General features: G+C 35.7%; 1 protein-coding gene across 4 annotated transcripts in view; it reads right to left on the bottom strand.

Annotated features, from left to right (window-relative positions):
- LOC117210106 (BAI1-associated protein 3) overlaps positions 1–18,309 on the bottom strand; it is a 123,743-nt gene that overhangs the window by 23,901 nt on the left and 81,533 nt on the right. For all 4 annotated transcript variants that reach the window (XM_033452776.1, XM_033452774.1, XM_033452775.1 and 1 more), the window contains exons 4-6: positions 9,410–9,578; positions 2,493–2,660; positions 543–609 (exon numbers count right to left, since the gene is read on the bottom strand). In XM_033452776.1, coding sequence (XP_033308667.1) covers positions 543–609; positions 2,493–2,660; positions 9,410–9,578 — 404 coding nt within the window. The remainder of the gene's footprint in view (positions 1–542; positions 610–2,492; positions 2,661–9,409; positions 9,579–18,309) is intronic.

Below are 18,309 nucleotides of genomic sequence, written 5' to 3'. Positions count from 1 at the left end.
AACTTATTTTGATATTCAATAAGCGAAATAAATTTAAATTCCATTTCTTACAGTTAGGTTCGTAAAAATATGAATTTCCACGAATATCCGCAATCTATTAAAAACTTTAATAACGATTATGACGACGATAGTAGAATAACTACACGTTATTCTATTATTAAACACGAATAACAGAGACATTTCGACACGATTGGAATATAAAAGATGCATTTAATTTCCGTAAGATGATGTATCGCGCGGTATCGATCATTTTCAGTGATCGAGATAAATTTTGAAGTCTTGCAGACTGTCTTCGCAATTATTCAATCCGTTATCGTGCAAAAGGGCTTGAAATATTGAGAAGTAACGTCGAGAACCGAAAGATGCATCGCTTTTCGTCCTGTTCCCACGTCAAAATTTATGACATCGGTGACTACGGCCGGATTATGTATGCATGTAATTCGATGGAAAATTCATTTGCGTTTCACTAGACTCGTTAAACTTCTACGGGCGTTACGTGGTGCTGCATAATTAAACGCGAAACGCGCTAAATAAATGCTTACCGTTCGCGTCCTTCGCTTCTAGTCCCTCTGCTTCCACAACTACCACGCTTAGGACAACTATTGGTGGCTGAAAAGTTTAACAACCGTTTCAAAAAATAATTAATCATTTTTTTTACCGACTAAAGAAGTTTACGCGATTTTCATGGTATACGCGTATCGGAGTAAAATTTATGAGAATAATTTTACGACGATCGATCAGAGGCATAAATTGAATGCATTTTATTTGGATACCGAACATAATATAGCAAATATACGATTGTGACTGTAAACGGATCGTAATGTTTCATTCTTATCGTGTGTTTTAATTTCAATGTAAAATGAATTATATTTCCGATATAATACCATTTTTTTATGTATTTTAATCACGAAGCTATTTGTTTCATTATTAAAAACAGCTGGAGACTGAATCGATTGGAATTATATTATTTAGCCGACGATAAAACATGGAGAAACGGGACAGTAATTGTTCCAGTGGTGTTTCTTATTAATTTTCTTTATCCGGCTTCAATGCTGTTTCGTATCGTCGGCCAAGAACAAAATCGTTTTACGGGGCTTTGTTTTTCATTTTCTGTATAAATGTAATAAAGCTTTGTTTCAGTAATTGCTTGCTTTGTAACGGTACTGCGTTATGCTTGCGTATACCGCGTCGTTTTTAAATAACGTTTCATAACGCGACGAGCCGTGTGACAAGACTCGAATCGAACTTTCTGCCCGAATATATGTGTAATATCGTGTTGTAATATGTTTACAAAACGTGGACAATAGAGATGTTAATCAGACAGAAAAGACGATTGTGGCTTAACTTGAACTATTCATACCAAACGTACAGAACACAGCGCAATCCACACTCTCTCGGCAACGCCACTCGCAACCTCCGTCTCCGCTCGACTCGCACTCGGCTTCTCGACTCGCACTCTGCTTTTCGACTCGCGCTCTGTTTCCCGACTGACGCTCTGTTTCCCGACTAACTGTTGTCGCATTCTATTGCCCTTTTCCTAGGCCCACCGCACACGTGTTCTGCAGACGCTCGTGGCCAGGGTCACGTAGGTCTTTTCCACGAAACTATGCACTTGAAAAGACCGATGACACATTGATGGGCCCGACGGCGCCCCGGCTCTCGCGACACTGTTCATAGTTCGTCCGATATTTCCCAGGCCTTTCGTCCACGATACTACATATGTTTCAGTAACCGCGTATTATTGCTTTTATTTCAAATGCGCAATTTCCACTGTGATATTATTTACAAAGCACGCCGCTTCTTTTCATCTTCGTTATCGAATTCATTCAATCCCATTACTCGAATTAAATAAGACAAAACGACAACTGATACGTACTTCAAAAAATATAAAAAGATATTGTATATTTACAGAGCATTTGAACAGTCGGTCAACTATTCGACACCTTAATATGAGCTACGATGTTTAACGAGACCATCCTCGGCAATAATCGTACGTTTAAGACTAAATATTAGGTCGTCCGAAAAGTTTCTTTCGTTTTATAAGGAAATAATGAATGCTCAACATTTTCCGTTTTATATTATTTTATCGAATTACCTACGATCCATTTTGTTCTATCAAGAATGACATTACAACGTCCAGACAGATTAGGTTTCATGTATGTATAATGATGCGTAGTTGTAAAAGACATGTCTGCAGAAGAAAGACGCTTTTCGGACAACCTAATGGTATATTCATGCTGTATACCAATCTTTCACTAAGGCACGTTCGCGATAAATGTCTCGTAACTTTTATATACATTTTCGTATTGGTTTCAAATTTCGCTGTTACAATCGCTACAGTTGTATGCCACTACAGCGTCAACGAAATTTCAGGAAGTTTCATATGATGCAGATAATATATTCATAAAAATATTGTGCGGCAGATGTTTGAATACTCTGGCGAGCCATCACACGTACGATCGAATAATAAGAAAGAACACGATGAAACGTACCTTCTCTTCCGATGCGATGTTCAGATATCGTCGATGTTGATCCGGCGGAACCCCAAAAGCTTCTTGCGCATACCTATAAAGATCTTCCTTGTAGTGCGCGTATTGTCCCGTGCTAGCGCCCACAGTGTTGGCGATCGTGTAGAGGACTTCTATGTACAACTGTTCCAACTGAAACAATGTTTTTAAACGCGTATTGTATTCGTTGGAAACAGTTCGTCCCACGACAAACTGTAGTTGAATGTTCAACCGCGTTTTTCGTTATCAATTTGACGCGCTCGCTTTCGAGAGGCGTCAAATTGATAACATCCCCGTTCCACATCCCTTCGAGGAAACTTTAAAACGAGATTTCTCTTTGTTTCAGCCGCTGATGAAAACACGCTGAAGCATTAAGGTACAACAAAGACTCGTGTATCTTTATCTTTTTTAACTTTTCTTCGTTCGTTTCTTTGATACCAAGCCGCTCCTTTGTTTCCCTTGGTTTTCAGATTTCAAGCGACGAGAAAAGTTTAAACAGACGCGGTGATTTATTATTTAAGAGCAGAAATGTACAACGGCGGCACAGTTGCGAGACTTTGAAGTTTTAAATACTCGTTTCGCAATTATAGTTTATATTGCACGGAGAATTCAGATTTAATTGGCCACTTGGATTCGATATTGTCTCGATTCTGAGAACGCACTTTTTCAATGTTATCCCATTTCCTCTCCAAAGTGTCGTAATATCATTGTCAAATAAGTTAATCGATAAAACCTATTTTTGCGCATAAAAATTATTTAAACGAAGAGTTTGTTATTTTGCTTAACGTTAGTTTACAACTATATCAGTTTGCAAAATGTAATGAATACCTTTATAATACTATCTCTGGAATATTTCTGTAATAGTATATCAGAATACTAAATTCTTTTTCTAAAGTTACGAAAAATTAACGTTTTACCGATACGTTCATTAATAATAAAGTAGCAAATTACTCCATTGTCGAAAACTTACGAAAATTGTAATGGAATGTCACAAATTCCCACATTATCCCAGCTATTACGCGGGGTAATACGTTTAACGATAAGCGATAATTGGACAAGATTTCCGAGTAATTTTTCAACCAGAAATATTTCATTCCTTCAACGAGTGCTTCCAGTCGACTTCATTCAATCACGCTGGTGTAAGTGAAATTCATCGAGGTCTGACCAAGCTGCAAGATAAATAGCACAGCGAGAGCTCTCTGAAACCTCTCTTCCATGAGAATTTCCTTTTTGGCGGTCCTCAATTTATGGTAATCAAAACCGCTATGTAGCTGTACACGCGAGTTCAAGAGTGGCTACTTTTTAACAAACCATTTTTTTTTTTTTTTTGTTATTTTTCCTCGACCAACAGTGTCCGTAAAAAAGACAGGCGAAACAACGTACGAAAAAAAGAGAAAAGTTTCAAAAATAAAGTTACAAGAGTATGCGAACGCGAGATAGAATACGTGCGAATGATTCCGGATCATCTGGCCATTAACGGTGTATTCTACTGCGCGTTAACGTTTGCGTGTATTACGAACGACGCTCGAAAGAAGACCAATCGCTTTACCTAAACAAAATACGAAATATTTAATAGGCACATGAATAATTACAGTGCGATGTGCATTATTCGATATTGCATAATACGATTATGGTGCAAGTTTAAAGTTAAGTTTAATAAATTATCGTAGCCTTCGTTATTAACGAAATGTGATAATATCGAGCGAAATGTGTTTACGTAATAATATTAACCAAAGCTGAAAGCACAAAATACGAGTAGACGAAGAAAGAAAAATTGATTGCAAATCCCCAAAATTCGCTCTTTGTCGTTATCGATCTGATGCAACGCGTGAAAGAGTGAAAAGGCTAATTATAAAATATAAAAGTATAATAACCGATATGGATATTGGCTAAAACGACTAGTCCGAGTTTCGGAGAACCCGATTTGTATGTTTTATACAAAACTCGAAACTTGAAATGTCGACGAGAGTTTCACGAATTCTGTTTGTTACACAATCTGGTGTACAAGGAGATTAATTAAGTATAATTTTGTTGGAAGTTGATTGGTGAAATAAGATTTCTACTTTAAAGCTGCAGCGTAATTTTACGACTGAGAATATAACTTTTAAAAGTTTCGATGGAAATCTGGTGCCGGAGGTAAATAACGAGTTACCTGGAAGATTTATTTGTAGAAAGGTGGAGAAAATTTTACAGCTAACGATTAAGGAGCAGGCTAAGTTAAAAAGAGATAATTAGATACAGCTTCGTAACCGTAACAAAAAAACTTTAAGGTCGATGATTTATTCGTCCATGGACCTGGCTCGTACTGAAAAGTATGACGTTGTTATTATTCGCTTTAAATTGCTTTATCTTCAACGTGAAAACTGTTTTGCTCGTGTATCTCATAGCGGAACAATTTTCAAATTCAATGCATCAGCGAATGTTATTTTTTATTCAGTTTTAGAATTAAATACGCGCTTTTACCTGTTGAATCCTCTTGAATATACTAAAAATATTGATAGTTGTAACATAGTGCTACGAAGATTAGCTTCAAATATTTGAGATATGATCTATATTTTTTTAAATAGAAATTATTGTAATTGATCGAAACTTCATTAAAATACCTACTTGTGTACTACTTACTCCTTCGTACCGTTTCTTAGCAGTTTGTAAAGGATTTCCGTCTAAGAACGAGATGAAAACGAATTAAACAACTTACGATCAAAACAGGATTCAAAGTTTAACTGCGAATCGTTACGAGCTCTTGGCAAAATATTATTTCTACGTTAAAATCCCGACTTATCTCGAGGAGAATTTGTATAAAATACGCTTGATCCCAATGGATCGGTCGCATCCGTTGAAAGATATTTCCTTTCTTCATCACGGTATATCATTTTTCGTTCGTCTAATTCGCTTCGTCGTTGCAGCGTATCGGTGGTTCGACGGAAAGGAACGTGTAACGCGATTTCATTGGAAATAATAAGCGGAAAGCGATCGCGTTTTCAGTTCCTAACGAAGTGGAAAAAAGAGAAATCGGCGTTGCAAGCGGCGTAAAGCGTACCGAGAGGAAAAGGCTGTGCGACGATCCGAACAATTTGATGGAATCCTTTCGAGCCACTCGACGAAACGCGAACGCCATTATTCTTTCCGTGGTGCGCTTCTTGTTACTCATTTCCTTCCGGATAAATGACGACGCTGCGATCGTTTGCTTTACGAGGGATCTCTTTACGAGGCCGGAAAGACGTGGAATCGAGCGTGAAAAATTGCTTCAATCGCATTCAGTTCTAACAACCTTTGAATTGCGTTATTTATCTGTGTGATATATTACACAAGGATATATATTCAAGATAGATTTCACGAATCAGTAAGTTTTCAATAATGTGAATGATTTAGATATCATATATCATATATAACATTGTCAGGAGGAATTATGCAAATACAACATAGTGCTTCGCAAAAATGAAATGCTATGCCGTGGTATATTTCAATTTATCGCGGCGAAATATATCAAGTTCGCGTGACAGTCAACGTGTTAACGAGTTAAAACTTTTTTGATAGCTTTAAAAACGACACGGGTCATTTAATAATTCCATGTAAAATGCCAGAAATCTGATTATTGAAACTTTGTATTAAATTTTTATATCGTTTGGGATATTGGATCGAAAGAAGATATTTATAATAATAAAAATCGGTTTGACGATCGCACGAGTAGAACGAGAAAGTTCGGTGCTAAAAGTTTCGAAACCCGTAAACACGAAGTTAATGAAAAATTAATTGTCGTAGTTCGGAGCATGGGAGTTCTGATTTTGAAAGGTCACGCTTAAAAGACTTTGCTTTCAAAAAATTAAGGATAAAAAGGATAACTGTTTGGATTTCAAGTGAAAAGTAACGTTTTAAAAGGATTCTAAACGTGCGGTGGTACATAATCCCAAAGTAAAAATTTCGTGGAACGTTCTTCGCTCGCGAAAACGGAAAATATTTCTGAAATATAATTTTTCTGTACCAGCGAATGCAGAAGCGAATCCTGCAGGTGCAGAATATCTAATATAGTCCACCGGTTTATCGTGTCACGAAGTTGCGTTTGAGTTTGAATTTCTCTCGCACAGTGGCCCAGGGAACGTTCATCTGGAGTTCCATAATCCACCTACACGCTGGCATTGTCCACTTTGTGAAAAGCAGATCGCAAATACGACGTGTCCAGTGAGAAAGGAATATCAAGAGTATTACTCTCAAGGATATTCTACAGGTTTTTGTACAAATTTCCTATGCTGCTTTATGATGTACATATATACATATACATATAAGAAAAGTAAAATCATAAAGGTTTTACTGAAAAGATTGTAAGAACAATGAAAAACGCGAATAGCGAAATAAATGAATAATAAACAAGTCAATGATTGCGATTAATAAAAATGAGAATGAAACTATAAGAAACGTATATTTATGAAGACTTTAGTGAAACGATTAGATATAGGAACGATATAAAATGTAAATGGAAAATGATTGAATAATAAATAGATCCATGAAATCTACGGTTTGCATTGGCAACTTTGTGCGGTTGCATATAAATGCGGAATTAATATTGCATTTGTCAAATAAATTCAATCGGATTGATCGATCGATATTATAAATAGGTTGTCACAGAGGCGAACAACACTGTATTCACCGTTTTCTGCAAATCGCCGATTTTAATGTTAATGAAAAAAGAGGAAGAGAATAGGATTAATTTGCATAAACCGAGCGAAACCAAAATCTGACCCCTTAATGATATAACAATATGATTCATATTCGTATAATGTTTTAAATTAAATGAATTTCGATTAATTCAAATTAATTCAGTGAAAACAAGGATAACGCAGGAACGATAAAAATAGAAAGGATTATCTCAACCAGTTAATGGACATTCTGATTGAGGATTGTCGTGTCTGTTGCCGGTATCTTGTGCGAAATATCGAGATTTCTTGGAAGTGCAATCATGAAATTGCGGATCGCTGGTGGGATAAACAAATGTTAAACAGGCGATATCGTTAAAGCGGCTGTCCGTCATTTCGATTGACCAGCACGCATAATATTTCAAAGGAAATATAATTACCGAGTTGCATGCGATTTGCGCATACCGTAACCACCATGATAGATGACAAAATGCATCACTATGCGAACGTTGCGAACAAAGCGGTATACTCGCTATAGTAAGTAAAAGTATAGCAAGTAAAATGGAGGAACAGCTATTTTCTTGAAGTATATAAAGGCTCGATCGTGATTGTTAGTATTATATTTCACAATTTAAGATCTTGGGGGGATTACATACTGATAGTTACGCACGCAAAGATTTAATTTGTAAGAAAATATAGGATTTGGTTAACAGCTAGCTATGATTAAAGTCTAAATTTGTACCGAGGGAATTGAAGACAATTAATATTAAAATAATATTTAGCGAAAGAGGGAAAAATAACCTTGTGTATCCATATATTGAAAAATTACTAATTGGTTATTTTAATTATTCCGGTAGTTTCAATGATAACAGTAAAATGAAATTGCAAATTGAGGTACAGAAAATTAAAGGACCGGAATGGTTGATCGATCGAACGTTTCATTTTGTAAAGTGTACATACTCGTTCTTTTTCTCATTCTCTGGCTACGCATTCGAAGAAATTTCATACAGAAATTTATAGAAGAAGTTTGTAACAGTTTATATAAAAGATTGGAGGTTTCTTTCTTTCGTTACGTCTCGCGATAAAATTGTATTAGTCTGGTTATGATCGAGTCTCGAAGAAAAGAAAGTCTTTGAGAAAACAAAAATCGAATTTTCTACTTTTCTTTTCTACCAAAATAAAACGCTATCGCATGAAACGTCACGAAAACAAGACTTCCGATCACGATATCGACTTTGTTATCAAAATAAGCAAAATTATCAAAATGACGTGTGTTCGTTGTACGTGTAAAAATTGTTTAGAGATCAAATATTACACGTTTCTAATTTTTAATGGATCTACCTTACTCCGCATGCATATGGATTTATACACAAGATTGTGTTTTGACACGTTACCATGTTTTCATGTTCCTCGTCGCATGGTTAACTTCAAGCACGAAAGTGTATTGTTTAAAGTGTGATTAAATTCGACGCGCAGCTGCTTGCATTACGTCGACTGAAAGCAATTAACAACTCTATCTCGCGTTTAAACGATAGCGAATGGTTAGAAGCTTTTGCATTCACCAAAACAGGCCATATAGCGCGTCACTTTCATATTGCTGACACTACGGCGAAAACCGGAAACTTACACTCGTTATGTTTCGTCTGGTAAACTTGCAGAATTACGGACAACGCGGCCTACTCTAAAACAGAGGATAAACTTGTCCTTTCTTTAAACGTTGCTCTCTGTGCTTAACTTTTCCTTTTCATTCTCACGATTGCAGTTTTAACAAAGTAAACACGCTTCTAAGAAAAATCATTCCAATATTTTTTAATAATTGCAATGTGTTGATTCTTTTAAATCTTCTTTATATATCCACGTATAAAAATGTGGTGGTTTAAATTGAAGATTAACACGTTGATTGTCACGACGGTCATCGGTATCATCGGTTAGGACGATTAAAGGAAGATAAATTTCTTGAAGTGGAAAGTTTCCAACATTGTCAGCGACTTATATAACACTTTCAGAGAAAAATTGCGCGATTTCGTAAAAGTTAAATGCTATGATTAAGATACGGCTCTCATGGCAAAGTATATAAAATTCACGCGGCAATCAACGTGTTAAATTATTCATTATTTTTCTGTTAATTTATACAGATTCATTTCTGACTTACTTCCAACGAATTTAATTGATTTCGCATATTTAATTTAATTTCTTTCTACTAAAACTTAATCTAATTTACTTCCGACTTAGGATTAATGAAATAACCATTATTTGTAAGAGAGAGCTCACCTCTTTTTTGGTGAAACGATAAGTTTGCGTCAAGCTGGTGTCTCTGGACGGGGGAGGCGGTTCCTTGGCCCTGGCCTCTACTTCTTGAAGGACCATGAGCCTTCGATTTTCCTGTCTCCAAGATAACGCGGTGAAACTTTCGAAGAAAGAGCCGTCTGTCTCTTGAACCCTGCAAGATCAATTACGTTTCATTCTCGTCACTTGTTGCTTCTTCGTTGCGTATCATAACGTATATAGATAGAGTGTCTGACAAAAAGTTGATGCTACCGAAAATACTTAAATTTTTTCCCGAGCTTTAGTGGAAATTTATAGCGATTCTTTTTAATGATATAATAGATATCGCGTGTCTTTCGAAACTTATATGGAATAATCTGTCAAATCGTTTGCTACGTTATTTCAGATTCAGATACGTCTTTCGATCCAAATAAATTTATTAACAAAATATATACATATATATTTATCAAATCTTCAAAATATCCACGATAATTACTGCTATTTTCAAGGATCTTCAAGTTATTATTTTTAATTATATAATGATGTAATGTACGATAATACCTCAAATTCGTTAAATATTTTAAAAAATGATTAATATGAAATTTAAAAATCCGAGACATTATAACACCTAAAGAGAAAACACACCACTAACACCTTACTAAAGGAATAAAATAGACAAACTCGAAGATGGCATCCCGCTGAGGGTAGCCATGAACATGTTATTTAGCAATTAAGCTAGAAAAATTTACCGAATGTCCAGCTGGACAAATTGTAAAGTACAAATTAAATAGTAAAGAAAATTATAGAATATAAAATTATAAAAAAATATTAGAAGGACAAAGAATTATGTGTCGATGATTTTGCGAGAAACAACGAGTGCTGCTTTCAAGTTTCAATGAAAAGTCGACAATGATCGCGGTGATCGTTCAAGGAGAATTCGATGCCTAATCATCGCAGTCGCATGCACGTATTTCCGTTCGTTTTTTCCTCGCACTTACGTGTGCGCTGAGTTTTGCGTCGTTGCAGTAATATCGATCAGTCGAGGTGTTCCGTGTTTTTTTTCGCCTTCTCTTTTCGCACTGTGCCTTTTTTTAATCAATGTACGGCGCTTCGTGTGAACGAGGACGACGCAACGAAACACGTTGCAATTTGAAAATTGCCATTTTGAAAGGCATCCGTGATTCTCGGTGAAAATTTCTCTGGAAATTGAACTTCCTTTTCGTTAGCGGAAGTACAAATCGTAAACGACGTATCTGATTTGCTTCTTTCAGAATACCGATACACGTATTTGCGTTTCATGTGCAAATATTTATGGAAATTCGTATTAAAATCATAAAATCATAAAATACAAAATTGTCTCAGCTACTAAATATTATACTTTCGATATTTCCTATATTTTCTACACATTATATGCATCTCATGGATGTTTGTATTTTCAAATTTTCCACAAATGCGTAAAAATCCGTAGTCTGATAATAACGTACTTTTTATCCTTTGTATAAATTATTTATTGGAGAATTTTTATTCGTAATGAATTGAAGTGACACAAAAATCTGCTGCTTATTTCTTTTGTTCTTTTCATTTGTTACGAGTTCCAGTCGAATAAAACATAGCTGAACTAGATGTTAAAGTAGGAACTTTAAAAATCTTCTCCGATAAAGAATTAGTAGATTGTAGTGGTTTAATGCATTTTTTAAAGACCAAGCATGGTTATGATATTTCCGGGGCTCATACACAATGCACATGTATACATACTACATGTCACATAAGGTAAAAACACATCGAAGAAAGCGATCATTTCCACGATGGATATTTTATCGATCATGTATACATTACGATACAAATTTATTAAATTGTGATAATAGTATGGGATAATATTAAACGATTTTAATTCGTCTCGTAGGCAATAATTAAATGATACCTAATTTTATCCTCGATAAAGCTATCGTATCGTACCTAATGGTCTAGCCACTGCATTGGAAGGGTTAGTTCGTGTGTTTCACACATTTCGAGCTAATAGCAGAATCTCCCGTAAAGTCAACAGGTGTGGCGTTAATTTTCGTATTCCATTAACGCTGAATTTAAATCTCGCTTCCGGCGTACGCTTGATATTTTAAATTTATGCATGCGTTCTATGCACTTCGCAATTTTTCATACAATTTTAACATTTTTCTCAATTTTTGTCATAAAGCATACATCGCTTATTTTACTCTCGTCGATATAATTTCGTCCGCGATTTTTCGATTATACGAATAAAATGTCAAATCAACTCATAAGAAGTGTAATTCTTTCGTTATTAAATGAAAATAATTTCATTTCTCTGAAATCCTAAAATTATTTTCCACCAAGTTTCTGCCAAGTTTTCCATTCCACTTTTATAAAACTCTTATCGTAACGTGTTCCATTGTTTCTTTTAACGATAATATATATCTTATATTAGATATATATAAATATAATAAGTTCTTCGTTCTCTTTTTCGCAAAACTCTTATTGTTATATCTTCCATTGTTTCAAACTGAGTTCTGAAGTATCACGATATTTATCGTATATTACACAATCTAATATATTTATTCATGCAAGGTAACAGTTTGTCGTCCCTTCAAACTCGACCATGATTGTATTTTCACAGATGTCGTTTCAAAATATCAAAAATTCCCCGAAACTGTAATACAGGGATTATTCGACGCAATAATCCACGAAAAGGGGGCAAAGAATAGCTTTCTTAGGAACAATAAAGCGTCCCCATTGAGCGACACCGGTTGGGCGGTTGAACAGAGGGATGCGAAGGGATCCGGAGAAAATAGCGAAATGAAAAATATGCAGATGAAAGTACGTTAAGCGAGCGTGTATTTGACGCGTCTGAAGGATCTGCGGGTCGTCTCGGATCTAATTTAAATCCGAAAGAAGCCACGCCACGCTCCGTGTCCCGCAGGAGCGTTCCACTTGGACTTGGCTGATACGAAAACGAGAAGTTTCCTCTCGTGCATCGTCGCCGCGAGTCAACGAAATAGAATCGATATTCCTTTCAACTTTGCGAGAAATATCGTTCGGTTTAACATATCACAGGATAGTCCTCGGAATTCTCTGTTACGTTTCTGCAATTGTAATAAATCGTAAGAGAATTACGTCTCGTACGAATCTCATAGGAATCTCATTAGGTCTCGTAGGAATCGTTACTGCGAAGTTTTGGATTCATTTATACGTCATGATTGTTACGAATGAACGAACGAATGATATTTATTGCAAACGATATATCATAATGTGTAATCTGAAATGTGTAAATGTGAAAAAATATTTGTAATAATCTTCGATCTGGCTCGATATTATTTTATCGAATACTTTAAAATAATTTTGTCGAATGTTTTTAAAACATAAACCAAAGAGGATTATTGTATTTCTATTTCACAAATTTTGAAACTACTCTTTATTCTACAATTCTGTCCTGTAACCATATGATTTCCCCAGTTATTACGTAAGAACTGGCTGATAGTACAAACGTCTGCTCGTGATCCACATGTGAAATTTATCGGCTGTAGGGTTGAAGTATTAACTGACATATGCCGGGTCATTAATCTCGAATGTGTTGACATGTTCACTGCATACATATCAGCCCCGATTCGCCTCATAATTTTACGACATGCATGTGATATTCGTTTGAATGGACGCAAGTTAAAAATTACGTAATGTTTTGAAATAAACTTCAGCAATGATTCATACGATATATACAGTTCAATTTTATTACAATTAAATTAAATTAATAAATTATTGAAATTGTATATTTTCATATAACGGTGATAGAATTTCAATCAATAACGTGCTGTGTTGTTATCCTGGCCAGAGTATTTTCCGAAAAGTATTTTCTGTTTACCATTTCGAGCTTTTCTGTATAATTTCTCGCGTCTTTCTACTTTTTAATTCTTTTTTTACCCTCGTACACCATTGGAAGTACACATATAGCGTCTAAATTCGAGCGAATGTTAGTGGATACTGGTTGTCTTTTCTTGAATTTTCTAGCACTTTCTTTATCTACTTCTACTCTCGTCCTCCTCTAAGCCCTACTTAAACCCAGCTATTTTCTTCCTAAAAGCAGCTTTTCTGCTTTCCTTTGCCGAATCCATGTCGAACCTCGTTACGATCGAGTTATCTTGTTTCATTATTGTGTTATCTTTGTAAAAATAAATCGAGGATAAAGGAGATGAAAGCTTCGTTCCTTTGAAATCTTCAGAGGTACGAAACAAGTCATCATTTTTACTATAAATACAAGTTGCTCTGATAGCTGAAGAAAAAATCTACGCTTTTTCTTCCAAATCCACTAATTCTAATCTTTCGATCTTTTTCACACTCGTGAGTCTCGAATATTTATATATTTGTTATGCAAACTATGCTGTATTATTTATTTGGTATTCGTACTGTCTTTTCACTCCGAAAATATTTGTATCGTAGACTGTAAATAGTTTTATAACATCTTGGTTCGTTGACTCGTTATCGATAGGTACGTTAAATGGTTAAACGATTTCGTTAGGGTGCAACGATCGATCTAGCAACACGTTACTCAAGAAACACATTATTGTGCAGCGTTCGCGTAAGGGTTGTACAATCTGGCGGATTTATGGTTGCTTGGCCAGTATTTATTACAGTCTGATTCTAATTTATAGCGTTTCAGATCGCGTTAAAGCAAATTATCAGGTATTTTCTATTAAGGAACGTTAGGATTAAGACGCAAAGCCGTTTCAAATATACGATAAGATTCGTTGGATCCAAATTTTCCAAAACTAAATAACTTTAACTTTCGGTAATATTTCAAAGCAATAATATGTTTAAATCTTCAAAAATTCGTACAATAACTTGCTTGAAAATGTCGACAAGTAATTCGAGAATCCCATCGAACTACGACACACCTTTTGAAACTTTGAAATAGGATAATAACGTAGAAGTGAATTGTAGCTAATGGAATTAATAGACTTTGTGTTTGATCTTAACGTTACAGAATTTAATCAGAATGCGTTTAAGTCGCAATTTACTCTGTTTCAGACGAAATCAAATCCTTGACGTTGACGAATGCGATATCAAAGGGAAGGTCTAGCGTTTTCTTAGAGGGAAGCCATCGGTATTAGTGTACCCCGCTATGCTTTGACAATGAAACCGTAGCGTTGTACGTAACAAGTGGGCGAGAAGCTAGAACGCAATACTTGATCGTTTCTCCTGTTACGAAATCAATGTCACCCTTTGACCAGAGAGAAGAGAACTAGAACACAAAGAGAAAATAGAGTACACGTGTATCGTTTACTTTAAATTGAGTCACGTTCTAAACCGAAAAGAAGATCATTCATATCCGAAGACAAGATGTAAACCATGGAACGAAATTATTTGTGGGAACAGCAGCCTAAAAGATCGAAGATGATCGTCTGAGATGATGTAACAATTATTTAATTAATTGAATTATTGAACTAATATCGAACAGTAGACACGACACTCAGTTTCTTACATTTGGAAATTGAACAGCAGTTGATAATAACCGTAAGAGTATTTAAAATTGGACTTCTGGAATTTTCCAGTATTCGAGTCTGGAATCCAATTGAAATATTGAATGAAATGAAACGATTCAATTATTTCAGAGTATTACACAGTCCATGTGATACTACGTCTTATCGAAGATTACGAAATACTAGTAAATTGCATTTGGTAAAATTCAGATCAGAATAAAATTACTCTCAATTAATTTCTAATTAAGGTCGGTTTAATGTCTGCCTCCTACCAAGCATCTTTTCAACATCAAATATATGCCACGTGATATCAGAGTAACAGAACTTTCGTACCTATAGGGCAACTTAATCAACCGAACCCCCCTAATTTGTTGCAGCTTAAAGAAACTAAGTAGAGTTCGTTGAACTCCAACAGGATTTCCGGAAATTGCTTATACACTGTGTTGAGTGGAGTTCCTTGGTGTCTATCAAACTTTCACATACTCAACTCTAGTCTATCCATTGGAAGTTTCTCTAAAATTCTTTAGAGACTAATAGCATATAACACGACGTCACTTATCGGACGTCACTAATATTTGATAAACTTTGTAATTCGATCTGTACAAAACAAAATCTCTAGTTTCCTATGTGCAAAAAGTCGAAGCTTAAATCGACGTATAGCATTGTCAAGAGAATGCGGATATTTATGCAAATTCATGTTTTTATGAATACAGAGTACTAAAAGAGTAAAAGCTATTAAACATTGTAAAAAGTGCTATACTTTAGATATTTTATTACGCGTATTCCGAGAATTTAGCACTCTTAAATTTCTCATAAGTACGTAAAAATCCTTAATCCAATTACCGGTATTAAGGAGATCAAAGAAAATTCTCTCGATGCTCTCTATGAAAAAGGATCTTTCGTTCAAAGAATACGATCTACGACAAAACCAAAACTTCCATTTCGTTCACGAGGTAGCACATCATTCACGAATCGAGTAAGAGAAGAAGAAAAGAGCAAACCTTATCTTCCTCGAAGCAAACAGCATAACAAAGTAGAACTAAATGGAAGGTCGAGGAGATAAAAAAAAAATAGAAACTCGAACCGAAGGACAATGAAAATTGGAAGGTGAAGAAGTAAGAACTAAAAGAAGAGAGATACGGTGGAAGAACAGAATGCACGTTTGATACACAAGAGACGCGAGAGGAAGGAAACGTACAATTTCGAAGGAAATGGAGAAAGAGAAAAAGAAACACCGGCCTCGTTAAGACAGTCGGGCACTCGATATCGTGCTTGAGGAATACGCGACGTTTACCTCGTTAAGCATGGCCTGTTGCACTAATTTATACAAAACAGCGAACTTGTTGTGTATTACGTCTAGCAGGATATTAATAAACGTCCGTGGCAAACTGTCGGTAAATCCGACGATTCCCCCATTTAGTTCTTTCGAGGCGGATTCTTTTTTAACAATGCGCGCAAGGGCATGATAATACGAACCATGGTACGCCAAAATTTCAAGAAAGGAAATACAATTTGAATGTAATTTTAAAAGTGGCATATGTAATTCTGTTCGTATGGTGCGGTGAATTTTAACGGTGACGAAGGAAAGCGCATAATTTAATAAAGCGAGTAGAAAGTATAGCGATCTAATGAGAAAAATAATTTTTTAAATGGAATATGTAATTCTGAGGCGATAAATTTTAGCGATGACAGAGAAAAATGAGTTGTAATCTGTTAAAATAAAAGTGTAATAATCTAAAGGAATCTTTATAAAAATTCGCCTTGGGGCGTGTCGAAGGGGTTAGACGGTGAGTTTTGAAAGGGTTAAACTTGATTTCTGTCGAGAGCATTACGTTTTAGTCGCTGCACGGTAATTGGCGTTGAAATTAATGTCGTAGAAGTAGTACCGATGCTCGATAGAACTTTTGCTACTAAATCGCGTATTTCTTTACATTTGTCAAAAAATGTAAGAACATGTCCTTCGTTAAACGATTTATAATTAACACGTTGAGTGCTACGAAGGTCGCCGATGATCCAAATTTTTCAAAATAGTTCAAATAAGATTATCATGGATTATCAAATATTCAACAATATGAATCGCTTGGATAACGTTGTCAGAAGGAAGTGCTCAAATAGGATATAATATCGCGTAAAGTATATGAGATTCTCGTGACAATGAACGTGTTAATTTGGTAAAAGAAGAAATTCAATTTAAATACTCTCGTTTACTCCAAATTCAACGTATTTAGCGACAAAAATTAGACGATTACGACTTAATAAATCTTCTAAACGTCATCAATCCTGATTTATTTTACAAAGCTAACAAATTCTTTTACGGTCCACCTTGTAATACGATATTTCCCCTTTGCTAAGTCATTCAACGAACAACCAGCACCATAATCTCATCCCTTCCAAATAAACCAGCCACTCTTCCCAGGATCATAATCTTAAAAAGGAGCGAGCATAACTCGATCTAAGACGAATTCCTCGCCACTGTTCGCTACTATTCGACCCTGTGTAAGCGTGGCCTCGAAATTGCGTTGCCGTTCGACGTACAAGAATAAATCTGGCATTGCCTTCATTCCGGCCTCGGCTTATTTAATTTATTCGACGGTGGCACTGCACAAAGAGGTTTCCCTTCCATCGAAAATGGAATTTCAATGCGGGGAACGCTTACCGGCAGAGCTTAGAGCTTGCCATTTTCTTCTCTTCCTCTCTGTGTCCTCCACTTCCCGTTTCTACGTTCGTACCTACTTTCGCGAGTTTCTTTGACGTTTCTCAGCATCTGTTGCTGGAACCTGGCGAAACGAGAACGCTGCGAAGGTAAAACGTATCGATAAAGTTCAAAGGGGAACATCATGGCGCCGGGATACAAATGATACGTGACTCAGAAACGCGGTTTCCATCGCCAAAGATACGATTTCCACCGTATGACACTTTGACCAGTCTGACACTGTCTGACGCTCCTCTATGAATTTCGTGCTTCTTCCCGGCATTTCAATTCCCTTTCGTTCTTTCACTCTGTTTTTAGTTTTTACTTCCTTTCTCGTGCCGAGACATTTCCTTATAAGATCGAGTTGACACTTCAATTGAAAAGATTTCTGACAGTATGAGGGGAGATGTAGGAGTTATTCAGTGCTATTCGCGATACTTTGTTCTCCTAGTTCTGTTCCCTTGTAGTTCTACTTCACGCTGGAAAGTTTTTATTGCTCTTTCTCATTTTCTATGGCGTTCGTTTTTCAGGCGTTTATAGTTATAAATATTGCTACGAATTGCTTCTGTATTCGATCTTTATATAGTGAATTTGCTTCTATGTTGTAATTTGTTGTGCTTTCTCTATTGATATTTTTGACATAAGCTTTTATTTTCGAATATTTTCTGGATATATTTCAGGCAATTTTTTATAACACGGGTGAACTTTTCATTTTCGTCTAAACTTTCCTT

The sequence above is a fragment of the Bombus bifarius genome, unplaced genomic scaffold, assembly GCF_011952205.1.
Source record: "Bombus bifarius isolate JDL3187 unplaced genomic scaffold, Bbif_JDL3187 scf7180000008199, whole genome shotgun sequence".
NCBI lineage: Eukaryota > Metazoa > Arthropoda > Insecta > Hymenoptera > Apidae > Bombus > Bombus bifarius.
This window is presented reverse-complemented; position numbering and strand designations above follow the sequence as displayed.